At 66.2% G+C, this 22,033-nt stretch overlaps 3 protein-coding genes across 3 annotated transcripts; 1 reads left to right on the forward strand and 2 right to left on the reverse strand.

Annotated features, from left to right (window-relative positions):
- Nucleotides 1–282: 282 nt before the first annotated feature.
- On the reverse strand, nucleotides 283–4,767 carry PLEKHG5 (pleckstrin homology and RhoGEF domain containing G5). The gene is given in 20 exon segments (XM_088533736.1): nucleotides 283–652; nucleotides 654–962; nucleotides 1,047–1,234; nucleotides 1,302–1,417; nucleotides 1,486–1,618; nucleotides 1,696–1,815; nucleotides 1,928–2,065; nucleotides 2,133–2,282; nucleotides 2,355–2,465; nucleotides 2,538–2,687; nucleotides 2,756–2,806; nucleotides 2,877–2,972; nucleotides 3,051–3,236; nucleotides 3,370–3,555; nucleotides 3,819–3,907; nucleotides 3,982–4,118; nucleotides 4,219–4,310; nucleotides 4,379–4,439; nucleotides 4,515–4,605; nucleotides 4,684–4,767. Coding segments are annotated over 20 exon segments (2,817 nt in total). The 5' UTR covers nucleotides 4,727–4,767.
- Nucleotides 4,768–9,131: 4,364 nt separating this feature from the next.
- On the reverse strand, nucleotides 9,132–14,015 carry NOL9 (nucleolar protein 9). The gene is made up of 12 exons (XM_088533692.1): nucleotides 13,797–14,015; nucleotides 13,501–13,726; nucleotides 13,285–13,412; nucleotides 13,078–13,216; nucleotides 12,673–12,769; nucleotides 12,066–12,163; nucleotides 11,292–11,453; nucleotides 10,815–11,103; nucleotides 10,323–10,434; nucleotides 9,880–10,057; nucleotides 9,579–9,712; nucleotides 9,132–9,283 (listed from the first exon to the last, which is right to left on the reverse strand). The coding sequence occupies exons 1-12, from the start codon at nucleotides 14,013–14,015 to the stop codon at nucleotides 9,155–9,157; spliced, it is 1,911 nt and encodes a 636-aa protein (XP_088389818.1). The 3' UTR covers nucleotides 9,132–9,154.
- Nucleotides 14,016–15,170: 1,155 nt separating this feature from the next.
- On the forward strand, nucleotides 15,171–19,873 carry ZBTB48 (zinc finger and BTB domain containing 48). The gene is made up of 10 exons (XM_088533694.1): nucleotides 15,171–15,693; nucleotides 15,811–15,898; nucleotides 16,602–16,713; nucleotides 17,052–17,144; nucleotides 17,468–17,554; nucleotides 17,844–17,998; nucleotides 18,141–18,277; nucleotides 18,566–18,730; nucleotides 19,125–19,213; nucleotides 19,592–19,873. Exons 1-10 carry the CDS (start codon nucleotides 15,171–15,173, stop codon nucleotides 19,871–19,873), a joined length of 1,731 nt encoding a protein of 576 aa, XP_088389820.1.
- The last annotated feature ends 2,160 nt before the right edge of the window (nucleotides 19,874–22,033 follow it).

Consider the following 22,033-nt stretch of genomic DNA (forward strand, 5'->3'; position numbering starts at 1 on the left):
CCGACGTCTCGCTCCCCTCGTCTCGACGCGGAGCAGCCCTGGCACCGCGCAGGCCAGGAGCCCCAGGGGCGGGTGGCAAGAGGGGCTACATCCCCATCCTGTCCCATCCCGGCCCTGGCGCGGTGGCACGAGCTGGAGGGGCTCCTTGGCAGGTGCCAGGCGTCTCCGTCCACGCGCTGCGTCGCAGTCACACCTCCCTGCGGGCAGAGGCAGAGCTGTGCATGGCCACGGCACAGCGTGGCACGGCACGGCCCAGCGCGGCACGGCCCTGCGGCGCAGCGCTTACGAGGCCGTGAGCGTGGAGTTGAGCAGCAGCGTGGTGCGGAGGCGGTACAGCTGCGCCAGGGTCAGCTTACGGTGCTGCTGCTGCTGCAGCGGGGCTTCCGGCGGGTCCGAGAGGCTGCAGCAGGGAGCGGGCGGCGCGGCGCAGCCGGGCACCTCCTCCGCCTCCGAGAGCTCGGAGCTGGAAGCGCGGAGCGGCGCAGGGGGCCGCGCGGCGGCGGGGCCGTCGCGGCGCGGGCGGCAAGGCGCGGGCAGGCGCAGGTCGCCCAGGCTGCGGCTGAGCGGGGCGGCGGGGCGGGCGGCGTGCGGCGGCGGCGGCAGGCTGGCCTCGGAGCGGGAGCGCAGCGCGCGGGGCGCCGCGGGGCAGGCGCTGCACGGGCGCGCGGCGGCGCAGGCGCGGCGAGGGCGGCCGCGGCGCGTCCCGCTCAGGCGGCGGCGGCGGCTCGGGCGGTGACAGCGTGCCGTAGGCGCTGTCGAGCGAGGCGGAGCGCGCGCCTGGCGCGGGCAGCGCGGCGCCCGGCGGCGGCTCGGCGGGCGGCGTGCCGCACGAGGCCGTCGTGCTCAGCGAGGTCCCGTCTGAGGGTGAGCTGAACGGCCCCACGTCGGTGTCGGGTGAGGAGAGCTCGGCGGCGCCGTCCACCACCACCACCGCGATGGTCTCGGTGGAGCCGTCCGAGGGGCTGCGGGGGCGACAGGGCGGGACGTGAGCGCGCTGGCGCAGGCCACGCCGGGCCCCTTGCCATGACCCCTGCGCTCGGCCGTACCCCTGCTGCGAGTCCAGGCTGCTGGAGCTCTTGCGGAGCAGCGTGGGCGAGCTGCCTGCCGAGGTGCTGCTGCCTCCCGCCGCGTCCTCCTCCTCGTCATCCTCCTCGTCGTCCTCGTGTTGGGGCTGCCGCGGGCGCCGGCGCCGGCTGCGCTGCTGCTCCTGCAGCCGCAGCCGCTGCAGCAGGGCCTGCGTTGCAGGGGGGTCAGTGCCGCGGTCAGGACGGGACAGGCCGGTCCCCCGGGCGCAGCCTCACCTGCGCGCGGAGCAGCGCCTCCACCCAGCCGCGGCACGGCGCCGGCCCTCCCGCCTGGAAGCTGTAGGCGGCCACGGCGCTGCCCAGCTCGTTCAGGTGCACGAGCAGGAAGGAGCCTGCGGGCGGCGGTGCCGTGAGCGAGGGCAGCCGCGCGGCCCGGCCCTCCCGCAGCGCCGCCGCTCACCCGCGTCCTTGAGCTCCCGGCACGCCACCTTGTCCAGCATGAGGGGCGGCCGCACCACCCGCGCGCGCTCGGCCTTCTTGATGGGCTTGGTGATGAGGAAGAGGTCGGTGAAGAGGAAGCAGTGCACGTCCACCTGGGGCGAGAGGCGGGCGGTGGGCGCAGGCCGTGGCGCAGGCGGCAGCACGTGCCGGGCCGCGCGGCCCCGCTCACCTTGGCGTCCCTGCCCTCCCTCATGCGCAGGCCGCCCTCGAGCAGCAGCTGCCGCGTGTCGTGCGGGGAGGCCCCCGGGATGGGGGCCGCCAGGTCCAGGCGCAGGAACTCCCGGAGCAGCTGCGGGCAGGGCAGTGTGGGCACGGCGCGGCACAGTGCAGCACGGCGCGGCACAGTGCAGCACGGTGCAGCACGGCGCAGCACGGCGCACCCACGGTGCCGCCCAGCCTACCTTGTCCACCTCATCACTGCTGCCCTCCACGGCCTCGTAGGCGCCGATGCGGGCGGCCACGGCGGCCAGGCGCTGGCGCTCCTGCCGCTGCCGCATGCGCGAGTTGACGTGGCTGATGAAGCGCTCCACGGAGGCGATCTGCGCGGGCGGCGGGCGTGAGGCCTGGGCACGGGGCCGCCCGCCTGCCCGCCCGCCCGCCCCTCACCATGGCCACGATGGCCTCGCGGCTCCGCGCGTCCTCCGTCTTCTTGAGCACCGACTTGAGCAGCAGCGGGTACTTGGTGAGGCGCTGGTGGGGCTTCACCAGCATGTCGCTGAGCTTCAGCCGCCCGCACTGCTGGTGCTTCTCGGCCCACTGCACGTGGCGGCGGCGTCAGCGAGCGCCGCGGCACCAGCCCTGCCGTGGTGCCGCCCCGCGCGCCCTTACCGCCACATAGGCGCGGAAGAGCTCGCTGTCGCGCAGCAGCGCCCGCATGTACTCCATGCAGCCCTCCTCCTCCATGCAGTAGCGCACGTAGGGCTGGAAGAGCGAGCCGAACTGCAGTGGCGCCGCCTCATGAGCACTGCCGCCCCGCGCCGCCCCGCGCCGCCCGCCCCGGCCCGCGCTCACCGCCCGGAAGCCCTCAAGGAAGTCGACGGGGTCCAGCGGCGCGCGGGTGCGGCGCGCCTTCTCCAGCACCGGGGCCATGACGCCGCTCCAGAGCGCGCGGTGCAGCCGGATGATCTCGCCCACGTTGCTGAAGAGGCGCACAGTGTCCACCTGCGGGCGAGGGCCGGCTCGGGAGCTGCGCGCACCGGGCACGCCGGCGGGGGGACCGCGACGCTCACCTCGCAGAGCAGCCCCGACTCCTGCAGGTTGAGCAGGCCGCGCAGGAAGAGCTGCGGGAGAGCGTGGGCACGTTGCAGCGGCGCCCGCGGCCCCGCTCCGCCGCGGTGCACCGGCACTCACGTCCGTGATGACCCTGAGCTTGCGGATGTAGGTGGCCTCGGTGTGCAGCAGCTCCCAGATGGCCTCCTGCTGGTGGCACTGCCGCCGCGGCAGGGCCTGCGGCGCCGGCGGGGGTTAGCGCCGCGTACCGCGCTCCACACACGGGCACTGGTGCCGCGGGCCGGGCCGCCTCACCTCAGCGCCCGCGATGATGTCCTGCCAACTGTCCTCCAGCACCAGGCTGGCGTCATCGCCCCCCTCCTCGTCCTCGTCGTCTTCCCAGGAGTCGCGGTGGAAGCGGAGCTGCTGCGGCAGCCGCGGCAGCCCGAACACGCTGTAGGTGTGCAGCTTGCTGGCCAGCTGCTCCATCTTGTCACCCTCCTGTGGGGCGAGCGGCACGGCTGCACGGGGCTCGCCGGGCCCGCGCCTGCGGCGGGCGGCCCGCAGGCAGCGCTGCAGCTCGCACCTACCTGCGCGCACCTACCTGCGTGCTCCCACCCCGTGGTGCACCTACCCGTGCGAAGGTGCCGGCGCTGGAGCCAAAGAGGCCGCTGAAGCGGCTTGCCGCCCGGTTCTTCCACGTGTCCCCGCCGGCCGCAGCTGCGGCACCGGGCAGGGAGCTGCTGCCGAGGGGCAGGGGCTCGGGGATGCTGGTGTCACCCAGGAACTCGGTCATGTTCTTGCGGCGCCGGCCCGGGGCCTGCGCAGAGCACACGAGCAGAGCGCTGGGCTCCCGGCGCAGCGGGCAGGACCGCGGCACCGCGGCACGGCCGCGCGCCGGGTCGCGTTCCCTGCAGCACGAGCGGGCTCCGCTCCGAGAGCACAGGGCAGCGCTGAGCACACGCAGGAGCGCAGCAGAGCAGCCCCTCGGGCACCCCATGCAGAGCGGCACCCCGGTGCCCACCGCTCGCCAGGCGGGCGGTGCGGCTCAGAGCCCGGCCCCGCGCGTGCCGCGCCGCTCACCGGGAGCTCGGGGGCGCGCAGGATGGGCAGGCTGGCCGAGCGGGCGTCCTTGGCCGCCGGGTCTGCCTGAAGCTCAGCGCCAGGCTTGGCTGCGTCGGGAGCGGAGCAGGGTGAGTGGTGCCGGCGCCGGCGCCGTCCCCGCACCCAGCCACACGCCCCGCACCTCGCACGTGCAGCTGGTGTCCCCCCAGGCGGTACGCCTCGAAGCGCAGCGGCAGCGGCGTGTTGGACTGCTCCAGGTAGACGTCCACGCGGCTCGGCTCCAGGCCCCGGCGCTCCAGCACCGGCAGCAGCACCTCCCTGCGGAGCCGCCGGCCTGGAGCCCCGGGGAGCCGCTGCGCCCGGCCACGCGCCAGCAGCTCTGCAGCCCCCGGCTGCCCCGGCGCACGCACACACTCACCCCAAGGACTTCTTCTTGGCAGCCGGCACAATCTCTGTCTCGGCTTCAGCGCCCAGGTCAAAGCGTAGGGTGAAGCACTCCTGGCTGGGATCCTGCGGGAAGAGCGGCGGCTGCAGCCTGGCACGGCACGGCCCGGCGGCACGGCCCGGCGGCAGCTTACATCCGTGTGCCTGCGGCGAGCCTTCCTCTTGGGCAGCTTCAGCGCCGAGCTCCGGCCGTCCCTGCAGGGGAGCAGGCACGGTCACCCCGGCCCCGCTCCCGGCCAAGCGGGTGCCGGTGCCGGTGCTGGTGCTCACCCTGCGCTGTCGGTGTCCTCGTCGTGCCCGGGGGCCGGGCCAGTGCGCGGCGGGCAGGAGCGGGTGGACATGTTGCGGGCCAGCACGGAGCCTGCGGGGGAGCGGGGCGGGTGGCGGGGGGGATCGGTGACACCGGTGGCACCGGTGTCCTAGCACGGGCGGCGCTTACCTGTCAGAGGCAGTTCCAGATGCGGGGGCCCATCGCAGTGCATGGTGCCGCAGGGCTCAGGCGGGCGCTTGGCGTCCCGGCATTCCTGCAGGAACAGCAGCGCTGGCAGCGCGCCGAGGGCCGCGGCGTCGAGGCCGCGCGGGGGCCCGGCTGCTGCCCCCGGAGGAAGCGGTGTCGGCAGCGGGACAATGCAGCCGGCACTCCGCTTCCGCCCATTGTGCGCCCGCCCGCCCGTCTCCGCCGCGGTGCCGCGCGGGCTGCCAGCCGGCACGCCACGGAGCGGCTCACCGGGCGCGCAGGACGGCGCTCGGCGCAGCAGCGGCGCTGCCGGCGGCAGGTCCTGCCGGGGCCCCGCGCGGCGCCCAGTGCCACGTGTGCGCTGCCGCCGTGTTTGCGCTGCCGCTCCGCCCGGCAAACATGGGCCGTGGCAGGGCCCGGGAGACCTGCCCTGCCCTGCCCGGCTCTGCCAGCGCCAGCATCGCTCCCTGCCCACGCCGCGCGGGCACCGGGAAGCCCCACGGCGCCAGGACGGCCTCGTGCGCTCACGCGAAGCACCGGGGCTGAGGCCACAGCGCGAGCAGCAGGTCGAGCACGGAGATAAGGGAGCCTAAATCCACAGCGGCTTTACATTAGCGAGCACCGGGATTAGCACAGGGGCCGCGGGGTGCTCCCCGTCACAGACACCGCTCGACTCCCCGCAGCCCCACGGCCAACTGCTCCCTGCTTGGTCCAGCCTGCACATGAAGCATGACCAAACAAGCAGCACTGCAAACACTCGTGCACGGCGCAGCGCCTCATGCCAGCGAGGAGACGTCTCCTCCTGGGGCGCCTGTGGCACCAACTCGCTGCTACTGCCGGCTGGGAGCAGGGGACACCCGCGCGGGGACCAACCTTCACGTCCTGGTCGTCATCGCTGTCGGGGCCGCTGGGACTCGAGCACTGCAGCCCCGTCTCCTCTGCCAGCGGCTGCTCTGCTGCATGGACAGGAGACAGGAGCCATCACGAGGGCCGGGCACCCGCGGCTGCACTGGGAGCGCCCGGCCGGGATGCGCCGCGGCCCCGGATGCAGGCGAGCCGCGCGGCGGGCAGCGCATCCGCCGGCGCTGCCGCTCACCCGCTCCCAGCCCCACGGTGGCTGACAAGCTGCTTTAAGCTTTAACGGTTAAATCGGCCTTGGGCGCAAATCCTATTTTGGAGGCTTTTGTTACATGCCACATTCAATAGTTTAAAAATAACAGACTGCTGGGGGCTGCCGAGGCCCACGGGGTGCCACGACAGGCCAGGAGCTCGCACGATGCTGGTGATGCAGCCCGCTGCTGCCGAGGCCACGCATCGCCCGCTGCCGCGATGCCGCAATTCCTGCGGACACCGTGATTCCCCCGGACGCCGTGGGTCGCGCGTCCCTGCGCGGCGCAGTGCCGTGGGCTCCGGGCAGGAGGCACGAGCGCGCCATACTGCACCGCGGCGCTGCCCACGCGCCGGCCCGCGCTCCCGCGTGCACAAAGAGCCTCTGTGCGCGGCCGCCCCACCGCAGCCGGCCTTTCACTTGACCTGCTGCGAATAATAACGGGAACAAGTGGAAATTCTTCCGCCTGAGCAAGAGGGAAGATTTGCAAACTCATGAAAAGCCCGAGCGAGGCCGCAGCAGCGGCAGGGCGCGTGGAGAGGCAGGATGCGGGGAGCCCGGCTCCGCTCAGCTCCGCTCGGCCCCTGGGAGCACCCGCTCGTCCAGCACCGTGCCCAGGCTCCTGAGCAGAACCCGGAGCAGCAGCCGCCCCAGCAGGAGGGGAGGGATCGCGTCCTGCGCCCGAAGCACTGCCCTGGACGCACCGCTGCCCCCAGCCCTCCCTTACGGGCACCACCACGGGCCCCATTCCCTGGAGAGGACCAGGGCACCGGCAGCCGCCACCCTCCCGACCTACCGCCTGCCGCATCACCGGGGTTGCTCCAGGAGAAGCGCTCGGCCGCGCCGCACGGCAGCTCCGCGAGGCCACCGGGCAGGGCCTCGAGCTCGTAGGCGCCGCGCTTGCGCCAGTACAGGAACATGGTGCCGCGGGCGCGGGGTGCCACCGGCGCGGAGCGCGGCCACCGGGCGCTGCCGCCGGGAGAGCGCCCGCCGGGACGGGGCAGCGCCGCGGGCACGAGCGGGGCCGCCCAACGCCCCGCGCGCACAAAGGGCCTTTCTTTGGCCTCCCACGGACATTGCGCGCATTGCGCCCGCCGCCGGCTCGGCTGCGCAGACAAGACGCGCTTGTGCTGGCGGCAGCGCCACGCGGAGCAGCTGAGGGGGCTGCTGGGGCTGCAGGGCGGCACCGTGCAGGGAGCGCGCCCGTGGGAGCTCCCGGCACGCGTGGATCCAACCATGCCCACGGCAGTTGCCCCAGGTGCTCCTGATCCCTGTGCACGAGGCTGCAAGTCCCGTCCGAGGGCTGCAGCCTCCCGTCACCACCCAAAGGTGCAGCCGAAGCCCCGCTGGGCTCCTGGCTCGGGCCCCGCCACCTCTTGCAGGTTTGTGGGCAGGAACCCCCGTTTCCCATGTACCAACCCAGCCCGCGCCGCGGGCCGGAGCGCGCTCACGGGGAGCCGGCAGTGCAGGCCGTGCACCCCCCGCGCACACCCAGGTGGCTGTGGGTCTCTCGGGTGTTTTCCACCCTTCGTTTCAAGCGACGAAGGCGCCGCTGAGCTCCCTGCCGGGCTCGGGCACGGGCCGGCGGCAGCAGCGCCCGGGGTTGCTGCTCCTCCCAGAGGCGGCGGCCGCCAGCGCACGCGGCCGCCCCGGCCGAGCCGCCGCTGTCGGGGCCGGGGCCCGGCCGCCCTCCCGCGGGGCCGCCCGGCCGCGCTCCGCTCCTCGGGCTGCGGACGGGGCCGGGCGCCGCACACTCGCACACTCGCACACTCACGCGCTCGCTCGTCCCCCGGCGCGGCCGTGCGGAGCCCGAGCCCGTGGCCGGGGCTGGCTGCGCCCCCAGGGCCCGGCCCCGCGCGGCGGCCGCCCCGGCCGGCCGCTTCCGCCGGCTCCGCTGCAGCGGCCGTGCCGAGGCGGCGCCCGCCCCCCGGCTCCCTCCTCCGCCGCCCGGGCCATCCCTCCTCCTCCTCCTCCTCGTCCTCCTCCGCGCACCGCGGAGGCCGTAACCCAACGCCAGCCCCCGCCCCGGCGCGGCGCCCGCCAGGTGGGAGAGCCGCGAGCGCCGCGGCCGGGCCCGGCGGCGCCTGCAGGGCCCCGGGGCGCTCGCTGGGGCGGCCGGGCCCGCCGGGCTCGCGGGCAGGACGGGGGGCCCCGCGCGGTGCCCCCTCGCCGCACCCCGGGCCCCCGTGTGTATTAGGCACAGGGGCCATATGGGCAGCATCAGGCCTGGATTAAGGCAGGGCTTTAGCTCCTCCGCAGCAGCAGCCCTGCTCAGGGCTTCCCTCTTCTCCCCAGTCAAGAGCAGCCCTTTGCTCAACTTGGCCCGAGGGGCAGCAGGAAGGAGCTCCCTACGGAGCTGGTAAAGGCACCAGCAGGGAGAACACCCGCCCTTGGGCCCGGGCAGAGCCCTGCCACCCTCCTCCCCGGGCCAGGAAGGCCCGAGGAAGCAGAGGTCACTTTTTACAGCAAGAGCCCGGCTGCCCCAAGCGGCCCGTGAAGGCGCTGCCCGATGCCCACGTACCGGCTCGTCCAAGCCGAGCAGTTCACCGAGCGCTCTGCGACCCAACCCCGAGCTGTGACCTCAAATAACTAAGTGAAAGTCACCCCCGCTCAGCCCCTTCCCCTCTGCCCGGTCCCAGGGCGCAGGCAGCGGGCGCACGAGCACCCTTGGGCAAGAGCAGCCCTTCCCCTGCACCAAAGGGCCCCGCGGCCCGGCCCGGGGCCGCTGCAGCCATGCAGCAGGGCTGCAGGCACGCGAGCAGCTCGCTCCCGCCCGCGGCTGCGCTCGGTTATCTGGAAAAAGGGTTTTTATAGCAGCTACATGAGATTACACCAAGACAGCAACCAGAGCAAAACAAGAGCTAGGATAGATGCAAGTTAGTTGTAGAGTCAGGGAAAGAACCATCTGTGCAACTTCTGACCGAGATCATGACTAACAGACGTGGCTTCTGCTGAGGTTTATTGGCCCCCCACCCCAGCACATGGGATAAAGTTTCTGAACGGGGGGAGTCAAAGGCTAAAACTGAAACGGGAGAAGGAATTACTCCATGCTACTAACGTGCTCTTTAAAGCACAGAAGCTTTTAGTATTTCCTCGCAAGTTACCTCAGCTATGCCCCAGCGACAGAGGCTTAGATAAATTCATACCATTTTTAATGGATATTTATTACAAAACAGCAAAACATGTATTGCAAATATAAAACAACAGTAATAAAAACGGAGAAGTTGCAGTGCCCACAGTGGACACTTGCTCAGGGTCACACAGAGCTCTGTGGTTTATCTGGGGCTTCTGTGCATAGACTCAACCTTGCCAAAGCAAATCCTGGAATTCAGGCTCGCAGAGTCTCTAGGTGAAGTCGCACGGGAACGTGTGCTCCCTTCTCTTGAAATGCTTCTTCTTTTTCAGCTTCCCAGATCCCAAGATGGTGTAATTATATTCCGATGTGACATAAGGTATCTCTCCCTCAATTCCTTGCTGGAAAATAATAGGAACAGAGGAAGAAATGGAGGAAATTGCATCTTCAGCTAGAACATAGTCCTTTTTTTCCTCTAAAGAGGCTGAAAAAGCCCTCAGGTGAAAAGCAGTTAAGGTGTCACTGAACAAACCCCACTGAAAGCTGAAAACTGGGAAGAACACTCTTCCCTTTTTTCCTTTTTTTTTTTTTTTTTTTCAAATGCATTAAGGACAATCCCCAGGAGGATAACCTCCACACACGAGAGCCTAAGAAAAGGCAGGACAGAGCCAGGTTTACCTCACACGCAGTTCTCACCTGGCTCACAAGAACACAGTTGGGAACAGCGATATTCCCAAGCAGCAGGCAGTTCACCAGCCTCAGGTTCTCAGGAGCAACTGGTGTCAGAATGTGGTAGAGCTTCCTCTCCATGTCAACCCCACGGACAATTCCTTGGAAACACACACAAAGTTCAGTCTTAGACCCGTGACTTAATTCAGACTTGTACAACTGCTGTGCACAGAGGAAGCTCCTCGAATAGAGGGTTTTTCCAGAACCTGCTTTTCCAGGTGCTCACGCTGCCCTCCTGCAGCACCGCGAGCCGCTGCTCGTCACTCACCGAAGCCAAGGCAGTCGCAGAGCGGCGTCTGCGTCAGCAGGACCGGCCCGTCCGTCTGCGATCGGACGGCGTCCGGTATCTGGCACAGGCCGACCCAGCTGGCGTTCACGGCGTACATGATGTTGGTAGGAGCGACGTCGGTGTGGATAACCCTGAGTGCAACAGCATTAAAAGGCACCTAGGGAAGAAAACGCGCAGACCATCAGCTCCTCGGCCACGCAGGTCCGTTTTTCAGAGATGAGGCTGGGTACACAAAACCCGAGAGCTCCCGACCCACACACTGTGACACACGAACTCTGCCCACGGACGCTCCAGCAAAAGCCTCCTTTAAGGGTGCTGAATTTATTTATTTTGCCTCCTTGTAGTTCACAGCACAAGCAAAACCCCAAATTACCAAAAACCTCCCTGCAACAGCCCCAAGCCCTCCAAAACCCTCAGTTTACCTGATACGGCACAAGACTATGCAGTGGGAGTGCCGAGCTCAAGCCTGCAGGCTGCAGCTGGCCAAGGTAACCCAGGATTGCCATGTCACGTAGGATACTGCTGTGCACCCGCCTGGGAAAATAATCACAAGACACCAAGAAAAGGCAACGTATACAACAAAGTCAGCTGCTATTTCCTAGTAGCTTAAATTTTAATTCTTCTCATGCTTAAGAAAACTTACAACCGCACACTTATTCACTCTAAGAGTACCCAAGGCGTACTAGAATATTACTTCAGCTTCCAGAAGGCATTAATAAACAAAATTGTTTTTTAAAAAAAAAATCCCTACAGGGAGGCGAGGAAGAATTAGGATGCCGAGAAGAGCAGATTTTGGATATCCACACAGACTGACACAGAAAGAAGCTGGGAGACAGCGACTGCCACGTGGCTCTGGGCTAAGAACATTTCCGTGGAGCTCCTTATCCTCCACACAGCACCGACTTCCTACTTACGCTTCACCCGCAGCTCCCGCTCGAGGGAATTCCGGATGGATATACAGCAACTTATAGTCGGGAGCCGACGCGTCTCCGTCCCCGTCGGGGGCCTTCCAGCCCTCCGGCCCGCTCGCGCCCACCTGCTTGCTCTTGGGCTGCTGCTGGCCCTTCGTGTACAGGCCAGGGGCAACGCGCACGGCCTCGGCGCTCAGCGGAGCCATGGCTCTCCAGTCGCTGACGTCCATCTGCACGACGTGGCTGGGCGACAGCAGCCGAATCAGGTCGGTCAGCAGCAGCAACCCCTCGCCTTTAGGGAGGAGAGGAAACGGCGTTGCTCCGCTTGTGCCAACGAGCCCGAACACCCATTGCAAGACAGTAACACCAGCTCCATCACAAGGGGTGAGCTCTAGTCTCTAGTTCCAGATCTAGAAAGTGCCGTGATACAGATTACAAAGGTCATTCTGCATCATCTCGTAAGAGGTTTATGCTGCTTACCTTTCACCCAGCCCATGGTGTTGATGACCAAGGGCACTTCCTTCTTGTACGAGTTGAACACGTACTTCACTACATCGAAGTATCTTTCGGAGTCCTGCTCGCAGCTCGTCTGTCCGTAATACACCATCTTCCGCGGCGTGCGCTGATGAGTGAACGGCGGCCCTGGAACGGGGAACGCTTTGGTTGCTGCGGGGCTTCAAAACAAAGCTCCCCTCCCTATAGCATGTACATGCAATCTCCCCTGAAATAGACTCAGAGGTGTCTTTTCCTTGCAATTTGCTAAGAGTCATTCCCCTGCAGCCGGCATCTGAGGAAAAGTTTTGCCTCTCCTGCACAAGTCTGCACTGTGCTCCGAGCAGCATCCCCAGCTTGCATGAACCTGCTTCGTATTTCACCTCGAACTAGACCTCGAGCTTCACCTCAAACTAGACTAGTATCTGTACACCTTCTACAGATACTAAAGAATGAGAAAGATTTTCCCAAATAGACACTGCAAATCTGAAATCTGGCAATCTGCTTTTTCTTGCCACAACCTGCTCCACCCGCTTCTGAACAAGTATTTTCTCTCATCTAAAACAGACAAAACAAACCAGGAGAACAACTCTGTGTTCCTTAAGAAGACTTGCAGGGAATACTCCCCCAACTTTGCCTTTACTCTGCCTAGGTACTGCAGCAGACACGGCTAGTTCTCCCCAAGGACAGTTTCTACTCAGAAAGCGCCTTCTGAGAAGGAAACCAGGTTCTGGCAAGAGCAGAAAGCGCCAATATTCTTACCAAGAAATGGCTCCGTTACGTTAGTTAAAGACACACATCCAGGCGGTGTAAACTCAGTTTGACCTATATCACATTCCAGATACTCAACGGAGGGAAGGCTGCAATAAAAGAACCCAGTGCATTAGCTCCCACCAAAGAGAAAAAGGGCACAACTTGCAAAATATCAGAGGCAGAACCTAATTTTGATCAAGGTCATCAAAGTTAAGTTCTCAGAACATAAACTAACACTTGACTCTCTCGTTCCTTGTCCTGGAGGAACAGGATGATCAGGCGGGCAAGGTCACCAGAGGCTGTACTAACCCCCTCTCCGTGTTACCTGGGCACTTCAAGACCAACTATGAGATTTACAACAGCTTTATCTTAGACAAGGAACGATCACAAGAACAAGCTTCCAGACGCTGTTGTGCCAGGAAGCTTGGAAGACCCTAACAAACTTTATTTAACAATTGCACCAACTTGGAAGACCCTAACAAACTTTATTTAACAATTGCACCAACATCCTTTCTAAGTACTCAACTTCAAGACAGTAACGTGGAAGTCATATATATATATATATTTTATTTTTCCTTACCCTAAGCTTAGAAGTAGGAAGTAGAAAAAAACTCACTGGTTCAGTAGCAGGTTAATTAGGTATCTGTTAAACGTTGATTTCCCAACGTTTTTTGGACCACACACCATAATCACAGGGGCACCTTCATCTTCCACTGGAAAGACAAACACACTCTGAAACAGACCAGCACCCTGAGGTGCTTGGATGTCTGTTTTACATAAAAGGCAAAAGAACAACAGCAACAGCCTCCCGGTTTCCCTACCCTCCACGAAGGGGGTCGGAACGAGAGCTCCGACGCCAAGGCGGGGAGCGCCGGTGCATCCCGCCCAAGGCGGGGAGAGCTCCAACACCAGCACCATTTATGAACACCCCCCAAAATGGGCCCTTCTCCCCACAAAGGGCCGTCCCCCCGGCTGCAGCCGGGTAGGGCCCTCCTCCCCGCGAGCAGCGCGTGGCGCTCACCGCAGCACGCCCGCACCAGCTCCTCCAGGGCCAGGCACATGCTCTCCGACAGCAGCAGGCCGCGCTCCGCGCCGCACTTGACGATGCCGACGGACGCCAGCACCGCGTCTTCGGGCGTGAAGCCGGGCGCCGCGCTCTTCTGCGCGCGGAGGGAGGGCGTGAGGCGGCGCGCGGCGCCCGGGGCGCCCGCGGGGCCGCGGGGCTCACCTGGGCCTCGAAGAGGCGCACGTGCTGCGGCAGGCTGAGCAGGAAGCGCGTCTGCGGCGTGTCCAGGTGCTCCAGCAGCACCACGGCGCACTGCGGCGAGAAGCGCGCCATCATCTTGAGCCGCCCCTCTGCAAGGCCGACACGACACGCGCGGCCGTCAGCGGGCGCCGCCGGCCGCTAACGGCACCGGCCGCGGCGCCCCCCGGCCCCACTCACGGCGGACGACGCCGCGCAGGCGCATGGCGGCGCGCACGGCGCAGCGGAGGCGGCGCAGCTGCGCGGCGGGCGGCGGCGGCGCCGGCAGCGCCTCGATGGCGAGCGCGCAGTGCGTGCGCGGCGAGAAGAGCGGCTGGCCCGGCTGGTGCGGCGCCACGGCGAAGCCCAGCACGCGCACGGCGCCGTACAGGCACGTGAGGCGGCACTTCCCGCTGAACGTCAGCGCCTGCGGGGCACGGCGGTGAGGCGGCGGCGGCGGCAGCGGGGGGCGGCCCGCCCGGCCCGGCCGCGCTCACCTGCTGCGGCGCCAGCAGCAGCACGGCGGAGCCCTCGGCCCCCTCCACGGCGGCGAGCTCCGCCTCGGCGGGCGGCACCATGCCGGCGCGCACGAAGGACTCGGCGAAGTCGCGCCAGGCGGCCTCGGCGCGGGCGGTGGCGGTGGCGGCGCGCGGCGGGGCCCGGCGCGGGCGGCGCAGCAGCGGGCGGCGGAGCAGCGGGCCGCGCCGCGCGGGCATGGCCGCCTCCGCCGCCCTCCTCCGCCGCCGGCTCTCGCGAGAGCGCCGCGCCGCGGGCGGCCGTTCTCGCGAGAGCGCCGCAGCCCCGCCCCCCGCGCAACGTCCGCGCGCCTCGCATGCAAATGTCACCTCGGCCCCGCATTATGCAAATGAGCACACCTGCCGCGCCACGCCCCTATGCAAATCGTGCGTGGTTCCGCCCCTATGCAAATTTGCCCGCTGGCCCCGCCCCCACACAAATGTTGGCGCTAAGGGGCGCTGCTGTCGCTGCGTCCCCCGCAGCGCCGTGTCCGTGTCTGTGTCCATGTCCGTGTCCGTGTCCGTGTCCATGGCCGTGTCCATGGCCGTGGCCGTGTCTGTGTCCGTGCTGCCGCCCGCCCTGCTCCGCCTCAGCCCCTGCAGTGCCACGGCCGCCTTCGTCAGGGATGGCGACTACACCATCGCTGTGCTCTTCCCCATACACGGGCTGCTGCCACGGGCTACCACCCACCCGCAGGTGGAGGCCTGTGACAAGTGAGTGAGCTGTGACAGGGTGCCTGGGACTGTGGCGGGAGGGTGACAGGGTCCCCGGGGCTGTGGTAGAGGGCGACAGGGTCCCCAGGGCTGTGACTGGCTCCGTGGGCGCCAGCAGGACCGTGCCGGGTCCCTCGTGCAGCCCCTGTGCTGCTCTCGGCTTACCCTGGCCACAAGCTGCGTCCGCGCAGCGCCCGTGCCCTCGAGAGCCACGGCTACCACCTCTTCCAGACCATGCGGCTCACCGCGGAGGAGATCAACAACCCCAGCAGCCTCCTCCCCAACGTCTCCTTGGGCTACGACATCTACGACACGTGCTCGCAGTCGGCCAACGTGCACGCGACACTGCGCGCGCTTGCACCGAAGGGGCAGCGCAGCATCCCGGTGCTGCCGGCCCTCAGGCACCGCGAGCCCGCGGCCGTGGCTGTCATGGGGCCGACAGCACCGCGAGCTGCCCGGCGCCTGCAGCGAGGCGCGGAGCGCGGCGCTCGCGCTGCTGCCGCACGCGGGGAGCTCGGCGTGCGCGGCGCCGTGCGCGCTCCTCGGCGGCGCCTTCCTGCCGCGCGCTCCCGCGCCGTGAGCCGGGCCCGGCGCCGCCCGCGCATCCGGCGCGCCCGCGGCGTCACGTCCGCCGGGGCGGCGATGGCGGCGGCGGCGGCGCACGGCGCGCGCGTCCTGCGCGAGCTGAACCGGCAGCGCGCGGCCGGGCTCTTCTGCGACGCGACGCTGGGCGTGGGCGGGCGCGAGTTCCGCGCGCACTGGCCCGTGCTCGCCAGCTGCTCGCGCTTCTTCCGCGCGCGCGGCGGCCCGGGCGGCGCGGCGCGCGTGGCGCTGCCCGACGGCCTCGCCGACACCTTCCAGCTGCTGCTCGACTTCTTCTACACGGGCCGGCTGGCGCTCACGGCGCACAACCGCGCGCGCCTGCTGGCCGCCGCCGAGCAGCTCGGCGTGCCCGACGCCGTGGCGCTCTGCCGCGCCTTCCGCCCCGCCGCGCGCGCGCGCCGCCCCCCGCGCCCCGCCGCGCGCGCCCGCAGCGCCGCCGGCACCGGGACCGGCACCGGCAGCGGCACCGCCAGCGCCCCCGGCTCCGGCAGCGCGGAGGCGGCGCCGGACTCGCACGGGGACGCCCCCCTCCCACCGCCGCCGGAGCCACCGGAGCCGCCGGGCTCTGGCACCGACCCCGCTGCTGCCGCCGCTGCCGAGGAGAAGCCGCCGCACGCGCAGAAGATGCTGGTGGCGGGGAAGGGACCTGGTGATGCGGCGGAGCTGCCCGTGACCCCAGCGAGCGGCAAGGGCGTCGCTGCGCCCGTCGAGTGCCCCACGTGCCACAAAACCTTCCTCAGCAAATACTACCTGAAGGTGCACAACAGGTAACCGCCTCGTGCCTTCCTGCGCCGCCCGCACGCCGCCCCCGCCGCGATGCCGCCACGGTGAGAGCCTCGGCATGGTCTGCCGGGCGCCCGGCCAGGCAGGGGCCCCTGTCCACGGCAGGCCGAGGTCGGAGCCAACTACCCGAGAGAGCAGTGCCGCTGCGAACGCTCCCCCCTTGATCCACGTGGGGCTTCTGGGTGTCCACGAGGCAGTCCCCAGGTTCAGGACGAGGGTGCGCAGCAGGGCCGCGCAAAGCAGAGCGTGAGGGTGCCGAGAGGCCGTGCCTCGCGTCCATGCCCTTTGCATGGCGCTTCCCAACGGGCGCCCACAGCGAGGGAGCGCGGCACGGGCTGCCACACGGAGCGGCCGCGAGGCACCGCGGCGGGGGCTGGCCCGCTGCCCGCAGGGACCGGCGCCGCGTTGTCCGCACCGGACACCTGCAGGGGATGCCGTGGCCTGGGGCTTGGCCGGGCAGCGCCCGTCAGGGCGCTCGGGAGCACCTTGGAGCGCCCGCACGTTGGGGAGCTGCGCGTAAGGGGCGGGCGCTGAAGCTGCAGCCCCCGGCATCGAGGGCTGCGCACGATGTGGGTCACACAGCCGGTCCTGAGCGTGACCTGAGGACGAGCAGCTCTTGCAGGGGGGCCTGGGGAGCGGCGCTGCTCCCGCACCGGCAGTAACGGCCCCTCTCTGCATTCCCCGTAGGAAACACACCGGAGAAAAGCCATTCGAGTGCTCCAAGTGTGGTAAATGCTACTTCAGGAAAGAGAACCTGCTCGAGCACGAAGCCAGGAATTGCATGAACCGATCTGAGCAGGTACCTGGGGGAGCCACAGCCAGTGCCCAAAATGGGGGGCAGGTGGGGGCACAGAGGCGTCTTGTCCCCGACATGGTTTTGTCCCAGAAAACAACGTTCCTTCACCCCTGGGCACAGAGAAGGCCCGTTGTGCACCGTGCGGAAGGCTGCGTGCGGCCCGCGTGTCCCCAGGCAGGAGGCGGCCGTCCCCAGCGAGGCAGGCGCGCGCTCACTGCACTCACTGCGGGGACGGCAGCGCTCTCCCTGCCCGGCGCCGCTGTGACGGGCGGCTCCGTGTCGCGCTCCCGCATCCTTGTTTTCTTGCCGCGCAGACGCCGACGCCTTCCCGTTTCTTGCAGGTTTTCACGTGCTCCGTCTGCCAGGAGGTGTTCAAGCGGCGCATGGAGCTGCGGCTGCACATGGTGTCGCACACGGGGGAAATGCCGTACAAGGTCAGTGCTGCGGCCTTCGAGCGCCCCTAGGAACAGCTGCCTGGTGGCGCCGCTGGAGGAGGGGGTGTCTGAGCGAAGGGCCTTTCTGTTCCCGGGAGAGCCCGTCACTGCCGGAGGGGGCTGCGCGGGGACACAGCGGGGCCCCCGTGCTGGGGCTGCAGTCACAAGGACGCGGCTTTTCCTTCCGACACCGGCGCTCGCCTGGCAGCCCCGAGCGAGTTGTGACAGCCCCTCTGCCCGCGTCTCCGTCAGCCGGCGGCAGCGGCGCGCGGCTCCGCTGCTCCTGGGGAGGTGGCAACTCACTCTTTCCTCCCGTTTTTCAGTGCTCCTCCTGCGCGCAGCAGTTCATGCAGAAGAAAGACCTGCAGAGCCACATGATAAAGCTGCACGGCGCACCGAAACCGCACGCGGTGAGGAGGGCCGCCTGGCGCGAGGCTGAGCTGGCATGTTGGCGAGAGAGCTTGTGGGTGAAGGAGCAGCCACCCGGCAGTTCTCCCGGTGGACCCCAATGCGGCTCCTTTCCGCGCGGCTCCCTCCGCTCGGAGCCGGGTGCGCTGCCGCGGTCGGCAGCAGGGATCCCGGCGCAGCGGGAACAACCCGAGCTCCAGCACTGGGGCAGGGCGCTCTGCCCACAGCTGGGCCCGGGGCCAAGCGGGTCCCGGCGCGCGGCCTCACGCCACCTCTCCTGTGGCCTCGCAGTGCTCGACCTGCTCCAAGTGCTTCCTGTCTCGGACAGAGCTGCGCCTGCACGAGGCCTTCAAGCACCGGGGAGAGAAGCTGTTTGTGTGCGAGGAGTGCGGGCACAGGGCCTCGAGCCGCAACGGCCTGCAGATGCACATCAAGGCCAAGCACAGGTACGGCGCGAGCCCCTCCGGTTACGGTGGTAACCGCTGACTTGAGGGGCTGCAGCTCAGACGCAGCGGTGAAAGGAAAACCCACTCTTTGAGCGGGGACGGTCTGGGGCGGCGGGGTCAGACCCGTTCTCCCGCTCGGCAGGAACGAGCGGCCCTACGTGTGCGAGTTCTGCCATCACGCCTTCACGCAGAAAGCCAACCTCAACATGCACCTGCGCACGCACACGGGCGAGAAGCCCTTCCAGTGCCACCTCTGCGGCAAGACCTTCAGGACACAAGGTACCCCCGGCCCCGCTGCCTCGAGGCCGCACGCGGAGCCAGCGCCGTCTTGCCCGCTGGCGGCCAGGGCCTCCCAAAATGGCTGCCCTGAGAGAACGGTTGTGTTGGTGACCACACGGCGTGCTGCTGCCCGTGGCAGCACACGCGGCGGCTGTGCTGTGACCGGGGGGCGGGTCATGCTGTGACCGTGGTGTGGGCCGTGCCGTGACCGTGGCGTGGGCCACACCATGACCATGGCGTGGGCTGTGCCGTGACCATGGCGCGCACTCTCTCCCCCGGTGCCGGCAGCGAGCCTGGACAAGCACAACCGGACGCACACCGGGGAGCGCCCGTTCAGCTGCGAGTTCTGCGAGCAGAGGTTCACGGAGAAGGGGCCCCTGCTGAGGCACATCGCGAGCAGACACCAGGAGGGGAGGCCCCACTTCTGCCAGATCTGCGCCAAGACCTTCAAAGGTAACGGCCAGGGCTGCCGCATCCGCGCCCGCAGGAGGGACGGCCTCCTGCTCGCTGGCTGTCGCTGTCCCGAGGGCATCACCGTGACAAATGCCCACATGCAAATCAGTCCCCTCTGTCACAGCGTGGCAAATGCCCACGTGCCCCAAAAGCAGCGTTCCCAGCCGACTCTTCAGACATACAGAGCTGACTGGGCTCTGAGTTTTGATAGGGGAGTAGCTGGGGGGCAAGGAAAGATGGAACCGACAAACCACCAACAACAAAATCACCTGCCCTTTTCAGTGCCTTGGAATAGCAGCAGGCTGAGCACATCCCTGCCCCAGGAATGCTCATTATAGCTGGGGCCCCAGCTGCGCCGCCTTGACTGGTTTCTGGTTTCCCCTTCTCTCCTCAGCTGTTGAGCAGCTGCGCGTGCACGTTCGCAGACACAAGGGAGTGCGCAAGTTCGAGTGCACCGAGTGCGGCTACAAGTTCACGCGGCAGGTAGGGCCTCGCGCTGCCGGCGGCCCCTCGCCCGCGGTGACCGGGGTGGGCAGGCTGGAATCCATCCCGGACAAGCGCCGCCTCCTCTCCCTCCAAAGGCGCCCGGCCCATGGTGCGGGGACAGCTGCTCGTGGGGCTCTGGGCTGTGCCGGGAGCTCCTGGACGCTCCCCTGCCAGCTCGGTGCCATCAAGGGGATCCCTCCCCGTGGATGCTCCGCTGGTCGAGGGGATCCCTCCCCTGGGCGCTCCCCAGCTCGGTGCCATCAAGGGGATCCCTCCCCTGGGCGCTCCCCAGCTCGGTGCCGTCGCGCTCTTCCCCGCCGCAGGCGGCTCTGGGCTCCAGGCCCTTGGCATCTGCCGTGACCCTTCCCCTTCCAGGCCCACCTGAGGCGCCACATGGAGATCCACGACCGCGTGGAGAACTACAACCCCCGGCAGCGCAAGCTGCGGAACCTGGTCATCGAGGACGAGAAGGCCGTGGTGGTGGCGCTGCAGCCGCCCCCCGAGCTGCCCGTGGGCTCGGCCCCAGCCCTCGGGGAGCCCCTGGCCCATGAGGTGCCCGTGCAGAGACTCTGCCCCAATGAGAGCTTCCCTCCAGCGGGGGTTATCGAGCCAGCGCTGATAATAACGACGACGCTTCCCGCCGACTGCGCGACGTGACGGGGCTCTAGTGTCCTGCGAGGGCAGGGAGGCGCCAGCCTGGAGCGACTCCGCTCCGCTGCTTCTCTCCCGCGTTGCAGCGAGGCCCCTTCTCCTCCTCTACCACCATCAGCTTGCAGGGAACGTTTCTAATGAAGTTAAAGCGGGTATCAAATGAAGAAACAATTACAAAGCTACTGACAATTACAACCTGAGCTCAATGCACGTATGCTGTGCGAGACTGGATGTGACTGATGACTCGTGTATGGAATACTGTGAATTACTTTTCAGTAAGCTGTCACCTGTGACCAGAAGGCCCGCAGGCAGGGATGCATCACCCGGGATTTTTTTCAGATTGCTCATTTAGCTCTAAATTGGAGTCTGGAAACTTGTGATTAAAGGTGCTTTCCGGAAGACAGAGCAGACTCGGCCCTCTTCCTTAATCACTTGCTAAAGGGCCCATTGCTTCACTCAGCTCCTGCCTGGCTTGTGGAGCCTTTGCCACTTGTCACCATTTCCCTGCTGCATTAAGGGCACCCTGCAGCTCCCTGTCTCCATCTAAAGGCACCTCAGGCCGATGGCGAGAAACGCAGCAGTAGCAGCTTAAACCAGTATTTTTTCCACTGAAAAGCTAAAAATACTTCTGTAACATGTTTTATTTAACATGACCGATTCAAGTAAATTTAAAAACAAACCATGAGAATAAAAATACATTATCTGTAAATGTAAAATGCCTTTGCTTCAAAGGATGGTATCTAAACAGCACTTAAAGATTTGGGCACAATGAATTTACAAGAAATAAATACAAATCCAGAATTACCGAGCTGGTTCGGGAATTCCGGGCGGCGGGTGCGCCGGCGAGCGCGGCAGCGGGACGGGCACTGCCGGGCCCGGCGCTGGCACCGGCCGCCGCGGCCCTCTCCTCCGGGGTCCTGGCACAAGCAGCTTCAAGGCACTGTCCGAGTTCCGGACTTTAAGAAGAGCCCAAATGTCGCCAACAAGTTTTTCAAGTTTTGCTGCTAAGTAGCTCAGCATGAAACAGTATTCAAGGCAAAAGTCTGTTTTAATTAAGCTGTGAACACGTTGCTCGCTATGGAGATAAGGTTCTGACTGCTCTGGCCAGAGGGAACAACATCAAGGTCAGGGGCTTCTGCTTCCTCGAGTAAGATAAAGCTCCAGGGCAGGGGGAAGGGAAAATAAAAAGGCACACAAAGCAGCCAGCCCCTCGGCTGCTGTTCTATCTTCCGCTTCTTTCTGAGGGTGTAATGCCAGCTTCAGTGAGCCCTACTGCAACTTTGGCCCTTTTCTAGTTCCAGAGACAGTCCACAAGTAAATTGCGAGAGGTTTCTCTCCAGCTGAAACACCCTCGCCCCAGATCGACAGGAAATACTCAAGCTAACTACAGCACTTGAGCAAGAATAAAAAGCAAACCTTCACTGCACCCCCCCCACCAAGGAAAACCTAAAATAATTATATTTTAATCTGCTAGCACTCTTGTAAGTTCCAACCCCTTGGCCAAAGGACCTCGGGAGCATTTTCCAGCTGCTCAAATTCAAACTGCAGAACAGGACAAACGTGTGACCTTTCCAGCAGGCTCCTTCCCATGAGCTGATCCCTCTAAAAGGATCCATTCCATCAAGGTGCCTAAATCGTCACCAGTATTTTACCTGCAGGTCTGTGCTGACCTTCCCAAGGAACCTGTGCTGTGCTTCTCTCCCCGCCACTTTCCAGGTTACTGCTAAAATAACTAAATTCCGACCTAGTTCCTTTGAAAAGGCAAAGAAAAAAAACAAACAAACCCTCTTGCCCTCACTAGGCAGGACGCATCTGCCTGGGCCCGCACGGCTGCCAGGAGCTCGATACGGAGGAATCAGCAGCAAGAGCCTTCGCTCCAAGAACGTGCCAAGAGGGAGCCCTTGCCGGGCTCCTCGGGCAGCCCGGTGCGGACGGGGCGCTGGGAAACCACGAGAGGAGAAGGGCTGAGGGGCCGTGGCACAAGGGAGCAGCCCCAGGAGCCCCAGACAGAACAGTGCAGGGTGGGTGACCAAAACGAAAACAAGCTAGTTGTGTCCGTGTGACCAAGTGATAAATGAAGGTGTTCCTTAAATAATAAAAGCCTCTCTCCTAGAAAGTAAGGCAACAAATACCCACAAAACCTTAAAATGCTGCAACTAAAAGTAC

Source organism: Tinamus guttatus, unplaced genomic scaffold (genome assembly GCF_059628265.1).
Source record: "Tinamus guttatus ecotype Peru unplaced genomic scaffold, ASM5962826v1 Tinamus_guttatus_pri_ptg000515l, whole genome shotgun sequence".
Lineage (NCBI taxonomy): Eukaryota > Metazoa > Chordata > Aves > Tinamiformes > Tinamidae > Tinamus > Tinamus guttatus.

Coding starts and splice junctions, on each gene's coding strand:
- NOL9 (XM_088533692.1), bottom strand. CDS start 14,015: ATGCCCGCGCGGCGCGGCCCGCTGCTCCGCCGCCCGCTGCTGCGCCGC. Junction 10,435..10,814: donor GCGGGAGCTGCGGGTGAAGC/GTAAGTAGGAAG, acceptor TTATTTTCCCAG/GCGGGTGCACAGCAGTATCC. Junction 9,284..9,578: donor ACTGTGTTCTTGTGAGCCAG/GTGAGAACTGCG, acceptor ATTATTTTCCAG/CAAGGAATTGAGGGAGAGAT.
- ZBTB48 (XM_088533694.1), top strand. CDS start 15,171: ATGGCGGCGGCGGCGGCGCACGGCGCGCGCGTCCTGCGCGAGCTGAAC. Junction 15,694..15,810: donor GGAGCCACCGGAGCCGCCGG/GCTCTGGCACCG, acceptor CCGTGACCCCAG/CGAGCGGCAAGGGCGTCGCT. Junction 15,899..16,601: donor TACCTGAAGGTGCACAACAG/GTAACCGCCTCG, acceptor CATTCCCCGTAG/GAAACACACCGGAGAAAAGC.